Source organism: Solanum dulcamara, chromosome 4 (genome assembly GCF_947179165.1).
Source record: "Solanum dulcamara chromosome 4, daSolDulc1.2, whole genome shotgun sequence".
Lineage (NCBI taxonomy): Eukaryota > Viridiplantae > Streptophyta > Magnoliopsida > Solanales > Solanaceae > Solanum > Solanum dulcamara.
This window is the reverse complement of record NC_077240.1, coordinates 25065621-25077697: the sequence shown is the minus strand read 5'-3', so window position 1 is coordinate 25077697 and position 12077 is coordinate 25065621. Positions and strand designations below refer to the sequence as shown.

Below are 12077 nucleotides of genomic sequence, written 5' to 3'. Positions count from 1 at the left end.
GCTAGTTTTTTATACAAATCCATTGTATTAATTGTATTGGTGATACAATAATCGATCAGATATACAATCAATTATATCTCGCGCCTCTCTCTTCCAAATATCCCTTGCCTCTCTCCTTCCTCTCTCAATCTCACTCGTCTCTCTCTCCTTCTAACATGTAGCTATGAATTATAATTAAGCAAATTAAAGCTAAGGAGCCTGATATTATTTCTAGTCTTAGTTGTTTTCGAAATTTTCTCTCAAGGAATTAACTCCTTATAATGCTACTTAAGGTGGAAGAATAAGCCCATACTAACGTCGATACATAAGTTGCAACCACCAGAAAAGAAAAAGTCGTAATCATTATTTGGGCTGCTAGTGTCTCTACATATTTTTGGGGGCTGAGTGCTGTGTCTCTAGGCCTAACATTTGAGATAGAGCTAATCACATAATTTCAAGGGATAATTACCGCAAATTTGGCAACTTCGTCAAATGAACGCTTGACCAAATTAATTATCAAATACAATTAAGTCTTTGCAGCACTTCAGTTCACTCTTCTTCTTCTTTAAAATGCCGCAAACGTAATCCGTTTCGGATAAATAACATATCAAAAGATTTGAAATATTCAGAGAAGTTTATATCTAAAATTTGACACTATCTAAATGAGATTTTAAGTTAGTCTAGATTAAAAGACTTCGGAACTAGAAAGACGAAAATCCTGGTGACTCTATTTATTTTCATTTGGATTATATAATTGCTTATATAATATTGATATATATAAATACACATTTATATATCGTTTATATAATATTGATACACATTTATACACTATATATATATATATATATATATATATATATATACACGTGTATACACCATTTATACAAGATCAATAAAAGTTTACACACCATTTATACAATTTCAATACATGTTTGTACACTAATTATATAATATCGATATAGTACATATACACTATTTAACCATTTGTACATCATATGTACATGTTTATACACCATTTATACATATTGATACATGAAAAAAATTGCATGGAACATGTTCGGGAAGCAATAGAAAAAACAATAAAAAAAGTTCTTAAAAACCCATTAAGACTATAATAATTTACTATCTTAATTTTTACTCATACAAAAATATCAGAGTATCAAATAAAAAATAGTAAAATAATCACTATATCAAACTATCAGTAGCCTACACAATTCACAACTCACATTGTTTTAGGCTTTAATATTACTTTAGGTTCACAACGTCAAAATCTAAAGTATTAAGAACGACTGAAGCTACGGTTTACAACGACAACAACAATATAAGGGTTAGGCGACAGCTAGAGTTGTGAATTGTGAGTATTCACAAAACGAACATCTGATTTGCTTGTTTCGTTGTATGCATGTATCACGTCAAATTATTTGAGAAGTCGCATATTTGTTTTGAAAGCAAGCATTTTCTTATTGGTTAAATCAAAAATTGATCCGCCAAAAACAGGTAACAAATATATTATTGATTTGGTTGTCGATTAAACGTATTTACAAATCGAAAATCAATAATCGAATCGATAATACTTAAAATCGAACCGACCGATCCACGCCTTTAAGGATAAAGAAATTTAATTCATTCCACTGTGAGAAAACTTTACACGAACTTTTAAAGTGTGCTTCAAAAGTAAAATGGGAGAAGCAAGGTGCAAACAACGTTGCACTGTTACAAGAATGGGTCTGATTTGATTTTTTCTACCAATATAACAGTATAATAATAAAGTACCCAGAAAGCTGAATAAATACACTCCCTACTTGCTATAGTTAAAAAATGTGTAGCTTAAAAGGGAAGTACAAAAAAGCTGAGGGAGGCAAGGGCAACTCTACTTTCTAAAATGGTTCATATTTCTTATGCAAGAAAATATTACTCTATTCGTTGTATGACATTTTTCATAAATTATTAAGAAAAGAATATTATACTTATTTTACGAATAATATAATTTTAAATTTTTTTATTATTTTCAATAAGATAATTTATAATCGCATAAATACACATTATTTTTAAAATTATAAATTATATATTTTTTAAATTTCATATTGAGTTAAATACCATCATATAAAATGAGACATGGAAAAATACTAAGGGTGTGTTTGTATGAAGAAAAATGTTTTTCCTAGAAAAAAAATTATAAGAAATATTTTTTTAAGAAATTAAACTTATTTTCTTGTGTTTATTGGTAATTAAGTTGAATATTGTATCAGAAGCATTTACATTTAAAATATATCTAGAGAAACTGGTGAAGGCGGACGTGGGTGCTATGGGGGGTTGGTGTAGAATTAGGCGTGTATTTATGATTTAGGTTTTATGAATTCAATTTTTAAGGTTTTTAGCATTGAATTCATTGTATTTCTAAAATTAATTATGAGTTCAAATCTATTATTTATTGCTATTGTAATGTATTTTTAATATAAATTTATGTTTTGCATTGAAAGTAATTGATTCAAATAAATTCAATGCCACTATATTATCTCCGGGTCTGAGTGTGTTGAAAGATCGACTAGAATATAATGTCACTTATAAAGCTTATTTTCTCTACTCTCATAATTGTGACCAACCATTCAATAAAAAATGCTTAACTCACACACCCTAACTGTAGAACTTTTACAAATGAAAAAGCAAAAGGGAGAGAATCAGAGAATTCATAAGTGGGCAGGAAAAGCAGCAAGCATAGTTTTGTGGGGTGGTTGTTGGGTTTTAGCAGCTAGCTAGCTAGTCGTCGATCGTTTTTTTTTCCGATGTTCGATATTTATATTAAAATTCGATTAAATCTAAATTTGCATCGAAAAGTTTTACATTAAGAGGTAAAACATTTCCTAATAAAGACAATTTTATACTCAACATGACTCAAATCCAAAACTTTTAATTAAAAATAAAGAAATACCGTAACCTCGATCGATTAAGTTGATAGTATGGTGCACCGTCACCTCTCTTTTTCTTCCCATAAGAGTCACACAACTTAATAATATAAGTCACTATAATAGTATATATAATATAGGCCTAGAATCTAACCCATTAATATTGTTTTTTAAAGTTTATGGAGACACTACCTTTTCCCTTTTGTTTCCTCCAATATGAAACTCAATTTCATATATTTTGCGCATGCGCCTCCAATATTTGCTTTTCTCTACCATTTTACTTTCACTTTCTTCACAAGTTTCTTTCCCTTTACCAATTGTCTAAGGTTACGTAGTCGAATTCAAAATTTAAATTTTATAAATAATAATTATATGTTTTAAATTTAATTTTTGTATATGCTTAATATATTTCTTAGCACATATATGTGGGTTATGTTAAATCGGTAACTTAATGCCTTACATCTTCCGTCTCCTGTTTATGTGTATTATTTGGAATGAAGGATTTTTATAGTAGGAAGTATTTTGATACAATACATAAATAGACATCTTAACTTAATTTAACTTTAATTGGCAATTAATTATCTTTAACTTTTAGAATGTACATTTAAACACCTTAATTTGATTTAAGTTGTCCGTGTAAACACCTCAATTTTGAGAATGCATATTTCAAAAGTGTATTTCAAGATCAATTTAAACTAAGTTAAAATGTCTAATTGTGCATTATTAAAATTGAATATTTAATTATCAGTCGATGTCAAATTAAAATATTTATCTATTTATTAGGCGTAAAAATATTTCCCTCTTAGTACTCCTATTCGTTGCAACGTAGAGAGACGATAGAAAAATATGAATAATGCTTCTTAATTATTGAATCTACAACAGTTTTTAGGATACGTATATATTTTTTAAAATAAACCCGCGGTAATAGATAGAAAATCAAATTCTACTCGTACAAGAAAACGAGTTGATTGACTACTCAAAATTTTGCCATAAGTGGTTTATTCTTCACCTTGTAATTTCCTCTCGTTTTCCTTCCCTATCCCTATTATTATTTTATTTTTTGAAAAGAGAGAACTCTAATGCTATCATACTATAGTGTTTTTTTTTTGTTAATCTAGACCTTGATGTAATGTTCTTTTTGTTCCTACGTATTGCTTTTTTCTTTTTCTTCCTAGTGGCTATAAACCTATAATTAATTTCACCAACAAAAAAGTAGACTTTAAAATTTTAATATTTCCTCTTATCCTTTCATCCTCTTTTTTTTTAAAAAAAAAAATAGCCACAGAACCGGATTTGTCTTAATTCTAAATAAGGTCGGAAAGTAGACACTAAATTAGCACAATTTTAATTAGGTTACATCAGCACCTTTTAAACCTTGTCATGTTAATGAGCTATGGTGTGCTTCAAATCATTAAGTAGAAATATTTTTAATTGCATAATGGAAGTATGACATTCTATTATTTTGTCACCTCATGATTGGTACTATGAAAATTCACAATGTTTATTGAGCCGCAATATGAGAAATTAGAAATCATAAACAAGTAAGGAAGAATGATTTTGCATTAATTATGTTAAGTGGATGTTCTTCACCTAACAAATTCACAGTGTTTGAACTTATTCAAAGCACACGTTTCGCCTCAATTTTTTTTCGTACTGTCCAGGTCAATTTATGCATCTCAATTTTTTTACTCAATATCTATTGCTTTTCACAATCATAAATATAAATATTAAGTAATTTTGTCTATCAAAATTTAAGTAAATTTAAAATCACTTAATATTTTTAATTATGTATAAATTTAAATTTGAAACCTCGAGATCTTATCCTATTTTTTAACCACTATAAAAAGCATTATTTTATTATTTTTTCATCTATTAAATTATTTGAGGTTGATCTATTGACCTTAATTTCTGACCAGTATCATAATTTAATACGGTGATAAACTTTTCTAACTTTTAGTAGTGGTTAGACATGAATTTAACTTCAGCATTTGAAGATAATGAATTTTAACATTTGTAAATGTTAGTTTGACCCTGAGTATTTCCAAATATCAGCCTTTATTTTTTGAACTTCAAGAGAAATTTAATAATTTAAGTAATGGTCGTTTAATCGTATATTATAAGCACAATATTGAATTCTTTTACTCTCAATCTTGGACCTAACAAACTCTCTTTCAAAGTAAACTAAGATCATGTATGCAATGATGGACGCGCAAAGCTAGAGTTTTCATTAAGCGGGTTCAAAATATAAAAAAAATAAATATACGAATTAGCGGAAGAAGGTTTACTATATATATAAAATAATTTTAACTATATATAAAATATGTAATCTTCCATTAAAGGGATTCTGATGAACCCCTAACCTTAAACTAGCTCCGCCCCACATGCAGGGACGGAGCCACATTGTGGCTAAGGGGTTCATCCAAATCCCCTTAGGAGAAAAAATATATTATTTATACATGAGTAATATTTTTTTATGTATAATTAAATAGTAGATGTCAAATCTCCCTCGGCTAGTTCGTGTGTCTACTTCTTCAAATTTTGAACCCCTTATTCAAAATCCTAACTCCACCATTGCCCATATGTATGCAACACACAACTTCAATCTCCGCACAACAAATTCAACTTTTACCTCAGTTGGTCTATTTTTCTTTCTATTTCATCTCAAAATATGTCCAAATGCCCACTATGTAGTACGCAGTCTTTGTTTCTCACAAAGGTACGAGGTTTCTTTTTTGTAGTTCTATTTGAATACAAGTTTTTTTAATAAAGTTATCGAAGCTTGTAGACCTTTTTTGTTGAACAAAGACTTTATTTTTGTAGGTTTGAATTATGTTGTACTACAAGTTTTTGCCCCTAAAATTCATGGCCTTTAATTTTTTTTCTCTTGCTGCTCATTTACTAAAAATTTTAGACTAAATTATTTTTAATTATGATCTAATTTTGTTGGCAAAACTAATTTCGCAGGCAAATTTTTTTAGAGAATGCTTTGTTTTGAGGCATAACTTCTGATTCGTTGGATAAAACTTTCAGAGAACTTTTGCTTTAAGTCATAACTTGTGTTACCAAACTTATGTCCTGTGGAATAACTTGTGTCACTAAACTTATGTGTTAGGCATAACGTGAACATAACTTGAGTCACTAAACTTATGCATTGTGCTTAATTTCATTTGCCTTCAGACATAACTTGTGCAACTATACTCCATGTCTTGAGGAATAACTTGTGTTTTGACTTAATTTTTTTGCCTAATTATATTGAGGCACAACTTGTATCACCGAACATGTGTCTTGCGAATTTTTTTATAGTAGTGATATTTTTAAAAGTTGTATTTCAAAATATTTTATTAATTTTTTTAAGAATCAACATAACGGCTGATAAATGTGGCCATATTATATATACTTTTAATCCTTGTTTGCCTTAATAAAGAGACATTTAAATGAATGCATGCATGAGATATTTGTGCCATTACTTGTTGAAAGTAGCACACATAAGCAATTATATTACTGACATTAGTTCAGGAAGCACAAAAAATATTACATCAATAGAAAAACCTAAAGGCTAAAGTAAATGTCAAAGGGAAACTTATATATAGCAAACAATAAGCTCCCTTTCTGAATCTAAATAACATTATATCGATGGATGTTTCGGATTATTATTCCCATCTCAAATCCATCAATCTATTATATTATAAACCTGATATGTACAGAAACACACACAAAAAAAAAGGGAGGACCCGCACAATCAAGCATTATTATTAAAATGTCTCATGACGACGAACAATACCCCAAGTCATTATTCTCAAACATTGCTGGAGGATTTCCCTCTAACAAGCAGAAAATAGGTGGAATTGTTAATGTGTCTTGTACTCCTCCATATGCGTTCCAACAGAAGGGATCCAAGACTAATTCGCCTTGATCAGGCAAAAGTTCTATGTCCGATAGTGTTATGTTAGTGCACGGGATAGTATCACTACAAGCAAAATGGACTGGCGGGCTTCTAATATCATATGTTCCTTTAATACTCGCGTACTCTATGTCTGAAACGGACACTGCTGATGTCCGATTGCTGCAGTCTTTCGAGAGACAGTAGAATTGATCGATTATAATGGGATTTCGTACGTTGTCCATATGAATGTTGATGAAAGAAACTCCTGATACTGCTCCAAATCCGCCTTGCCATGTCTTGATCCTCACTCCGTTATCTGATTGCTTTATCACTGAGTCCCGAACTGTTATGTTTGTTACACATGCTCGCGAATTGTGGTTGCCTAAACTCCCAATGCTATTATACATTGCAACAAATAACAGTTTAAATTATGTACACTGACAATATTGAATTATATAAAGATATATAAATAAAGGAATGCAAAAGTTAAAATCATTCTTATGTTTGTTTTAATTTGTTGCTTTTTTGATATATGAAAGTATATTTACATGTACAAGTTGTATAATTAATTAAGCAAGTAGGGTAGAGTATTATTAATTAGCTCTACCTGATTCCATGTCCTCCAGGTCCACATGTGAGATTCCTAATATCCACATCGTAACATCCTGCTCCTATTGATACACAATCGTCACCTAATAGTATACAAATTGAACCAAAATGTTAACAAGGAATTTTAATTTTCGTGTTAACTTCTAGAAAATCATGTCATTGGCATGTCAGGTGTTGTCACCAGAGTCATAAATACTCGAAGTTATTTTGATAGTATTAATTAAGTAAGTAAAATTAACGTACCATTAGAGATGAGTGAGTCATAAATTTCAACATTGCTGGTCTGCTCAATGTGAATGCCATCAGTGTTGGGACTCCAGATGGGAGCTGTGATGTGTAGGGATTCAATATGCACATTCTTGCAGTTATCAAATCTGAAATTAAATTGGGGGCTATTCTTCATTTTAATTCCTTCCACCGTTAGATTTGAGCTCATGAAGAATCTAATGGCCTGCAATTTACGTACCAAATTTCAAATTTGTTATTAGAATTAAGAAATTAAAATGAATGAATAATATCACCTTAATTCACATAATGTACAATTAATTTCAAGGAATGCCTAGTGGTAGAAGTTTATTTTTCACTTACAATTGGGCTGTCACATGGTCCAGGCAATGTACTTCCACTAGGTCCCTGTTGTAGTTAAAGGTACTTAGGATTAGATAATTTATTCATATGTACGTGTAAAGATTATTGAAATTAATCAACTTGAGTCTGGGATGGTTGGGATCCCTTTATTCTTAATTAAAAAATTTGGGTTCGAGTTATAGGAACAGAAAAAAAATTGTTAAGAGCACCACCTCTAAAAATAGACCCTACAATACCTGAATCTAAATTAGTCGAGCTTCAATATTACAGTTATTGACTATCCATATATAATGGAGTGAAAAGAAAGAAAAGTATTGTGGTGGAGTGGTAAGTACTTCTTCATTCTTAAATAGAGGTTTTGCATTTTAGTACGGAGTAGCCTTTGTTAGGGAGAATTTACCCCAAATATAAAACTTTCTGATTCGAATCCATATTTAGTCGATTCCAATATGAATATCGAACACCAGATATAAAACGAAAAAAAGAGAGAAAAGTAAGTAGACACATAGATACTAGTCCCCAATCCCCATATATACCTTATGGGGTTTACAAGGAAGATTCCACCATTCTTCTCCTCTTCCGTCTATGACGCCTCCACCTTGCAATGACAACTCATTTACTCTATAGAATACCAGCCACTGCCGCTTACTCTTGTTGCTCCCCCACGACTCTGGTCCATCTGGCGGCATTATAGTACCTTCCAACTTCACATATTGCCACATAAATTCAATAATTATTTACATAATGCAAAATTATTCCATTCTTTTTAATTTAGATGACATAGTTTGACCGAATACAAAATTTAAGAAAAGATATGACATGCCAAGTTATTTTCTTACTCTAAAAACATGACGTTTAGAGTACATCGAAATTGTTCCCTTTATTTTAATTTAGGTGGTATAATTAGACTGAGTACAAAATATAAGAAACAACTTCTAATTAGAAAAAAAATTGTGGTCTTATACCTAAAAGCATGTCAATTAAGAGTAAAATGAAAAATTTATAATAAAATTATCTTTTAAATGTATAAATGTCATATTTTATAGAACATGTGAAGTATCAAATAGCTAATGCCACATAAAAAGGAATATAAGAAGTAATAGAATAAGACATACTTCATCTATTTCATAGAATGTGACACTTTGATAACACGTGGTTAAAAATCATTTCACAAAAGATATACGGATCAGCTAAATCATAACTGTCATTTTTTAATAGACTAGAAAGGTTAAAAATTAGCATAAATTAAGGAATTAGGAAGTAAGAAGTAGTATGTTAAGTTGATACCTGAAACACCAAGCCAGTTTGACAAGGACCAGTAAAAATAGTAGATTGTATCATAAAAGAGTAACCAACGGGAACATGAATGACTGATGACTCAACTTGGCAAGCAGCATCCCACGCTGCCTTAAAAGCTTCAGTGTCATCCGTAACGCCATCCCCCACGGCACCAAAAGACCTCACATCATAAACCCCTTCGTCCGAATTAGAAGGCTCAGGTGAAATTGAAGGCGGATACGATATGTGAGAATTATTATGCTTGTGTTGTTTCTTATTATTATGGTGACCGCGGTGTCCGTGGTGATGGTACCTAGCAGTAACAACATGACTAAATAATAATAATAATGCAATTAATGACATGTAAAATGTAACAAGAAGGGTTGATAGCGATGCCATTACGATTTTCTAAAATGATCACTTGTGTTGAAACGTTACTTTCAAATTGGGTACGGAAGAATGTATGTGAGGGAATTTTTGAGAATTAGGAAAAGACTCTGATTTGTTCAGAAAGTGGAAAGGAACTTAGCATTGGAAGAGTTTTTATGGCTATGTGTGTCAACTTGCACATAAATATATAGTACTAAAAGGAAAAGGGGGAGTTAGTGTGAATGTTTGTGTGTTTTGCAGGAGCCGAAAGGCTGAACACATTTATCTATCTTTGCCTTGTACTCATGGTTGACGTGCCCGTATATATAGCTGACTAAATACATGCCTACAGTATAGTATCGTAAGCAAGATTTTGTGTGTCACAATTATAGCCTGTTTCGCCAATTCTAAAATCAATTTATTTTTATATAAGGGATGCAATTTGACTAATATAACCCTACTATAAATATTCTTCAATCATTATGAAAATTAATCTCTATTAATGGATTATTAAATTTATAATTTAAATATCATTGATTTATGTGTTATATATTGTATGATAGACAAAGAATATCAAAAGTTTAACAAGAAGTAGTTATGTAACTTCCAAAATGCCTTTTTTGTAGTAATAACTTTTTTTCCATTTCAAAATGACTTAATTACAAAGGGTAGAGTTGAAAAAAGATGACTAATTATTTTTTGATTGTTTAAATTGACAACTAATTTGGGACAACTATTTTTAGTATACTTGACAACTAAAATGAGACGAAGAGTATTTACTGCATTATTCTTTGTCTCATTTTAGTTAGCAGGTATATATAGAGAGAGAGAAAGCTTAGAAAGAAATAAAGACTTAAAAATATAGTATGTGTGGTGAAGGGCTCATAATTAACTTCTCTCGATTCAAGATTCAAAAGAAAGGTATGGGGTTTATGCGAGGAATGTTTTCCGGTGGTGGTACGTAGGTTGTAGTACACAGATTCTCCGGGCCCGGAGCTCCCCATCCCACCCAATCTCATGTCTAATCAAAGACCGCCATGGTCCTTATAATCTGACCCTGACCTCCAATAGGTCTATAACTTGTGTAATTTGTTGTCTTTAACAAGTGATTACATTTTCGTATAGGATTATATAAGTTTCTCTTTAATGGTAAAGTAAAATATAGGATTAAGTATAAAGTTTTTTCAATTTAGAAGTATATCATTCTTTTTACATGTGTCACGTAAATTGAAATGGAGAAAGTAACATATTAGAAAAATATTACATGAGTACAGTATTGAATTAAAATGTTCGACAAAACAGTGTTGGACGACACCACTTGAAAAGATGTGTCTCCTCTAGTGCAGACCTATATACTACTATAACTTTTATTATCAACAAGAAGATGAAAGCAGAAATGAAAAAGTAACATTTACGCATTACATTAGTTAGACTGGTTATTCTAGGTCTTATAGTTGAACCAAATAGTATAGTGTTACAGGAGATAGGCCATTTAGACAGCAGATATTGGCCTTTTTTGAGAATGTGGAAGGCCGCGCATGCAGTGACTCTGCCCCTTGGAAAAAAGGGAATGGCCATTAACTTAGAAAAAAAGTCATATATCTAATGTGATTGGAGTTAAAAAATTTATTAAGAATTTATAATACAAAAAATTAAACAGACGAAGAAATCAAACCAAGATTCAATATCTAATATATATACATGAAAAAAAATCAATTTTAACTATATATAAACGATGTAATTTTTCACTACAAAAAATTCAAATGAACTCCTCGACACTATCTGGCTCCGCCCTCGTATATATAATCCTCACCTAGATCCTTCCGCTAGTTACCCCCATGTTATTCCCCATAACTTTTCACCTTTTCTTCTCTGGTCCCAAATTTATTTATTTTTAATTTTCATTCCACTTTGGTCACAAATTAATACCCCCTCTGCCAACATTTACTTTTTCTATACCTGCAAAAATAATATTAGTTGCATTGCCACCCCCTATACTTTCTCATAAACATTCCACATTTAATTGATACGACTGATAAACATTGGTACAGCGCCAGAGAATTTCAGAAATTAAAGTGGACATAATTAAATTAGTACACTACTAGTGTAGTGACTAAGAAAGTAAGATTCTCCTAACACCTGATTAGATTCGTCTTATGTTAATTGCTAGATTGACTAAACCATTTCAGCTTCACAAATTCAAAAAGACAAAAGTAAGAAAAATTTAAACAAAATTTTTATTGGGTTAAAATTCGTTACTCAAAATAATTCAATTATCATTAATAACCTAAAATGATAATTCAGTCAAACCTATTGCCAGCGAAGTGCATTAAAATTTTCACCTTCCTAATTAAGTGGAACAAGTCTGCAAATTTCTTTCACTTGTGAGTGCAAAGACAATTATTTTCTAACGTTTAGTTATAGGAAAATGAAAATATTCTCCTACAAACTAGTAAATTATTTGTTTA

The 12077-nt window shown here is 30.7% G+C and overlaps 1 protein-coding gene across 2 annotated transcripts; it reads right to left on the bottom strand.

The window, feature by feature from the left end:
• Positions 1 to 6349: 6349 nt before the first annotated feature.
• Positions 6350 to 9880, bottom strand: LOC129884892 (polygalacturonase At1g48100-like). 2 transcript variants are annotated; one of them, XM_055959167.1, is made up of 6 exons: positions 9250 to 9880; positions 8499 to 8666; positions 7963 to 8007; positions 7618 to 7825; positions 7373 to 7457; positions 6350 to 7161 (listed from the first exon to the last, which is right to left on the bottom strand). In XM_055959167.1, exons 1-6 carry the CDS (start codon positions 9637 to 9639, stop codon positions 6645 to 6647), a joined length of 1413 nt encoding a protein of 470 aa, XP_055815142.1. In that variant the 5' UTR covers positions 9640 to 9880; the 3' UTR covers positions 6350 to 6644. The 2 variants fall into 2 exon arrangements, with proteins under 2 accessions (XP_055815142.1, XP_055815143.1); XM_055959168.1 differs by lacking the exon at positions 7963 to 8007.
• Between the last annotated feature and the right edge of the window lie 2197 nt (positions 9881 to 12077).

Excerpts from the sequence above, each read along its gene's own strand:
- LOC129884892 (XM_055959167.1), bottom strand. The coding sequence starts at position 9,639 with ATGGCATCGCTATCAACCCTTCTTGTTACATTTTACATGTCATTAATT. Across the intron at positions 7,458-7,617 it reads TGACTCACTCATCTCTAATG|GTGACGATTGTGTATCAATA; the intron begins GTACGTTAATTT and ends GTATACTATTAG. Across the intron at positions 7,162-7,372 it reads CCTGGAGGACATGGAATCAG|CATTGGGAGTTTAGGCAACC; the intron begins GTAGAGCTAATT and ends AATGTATAATAG.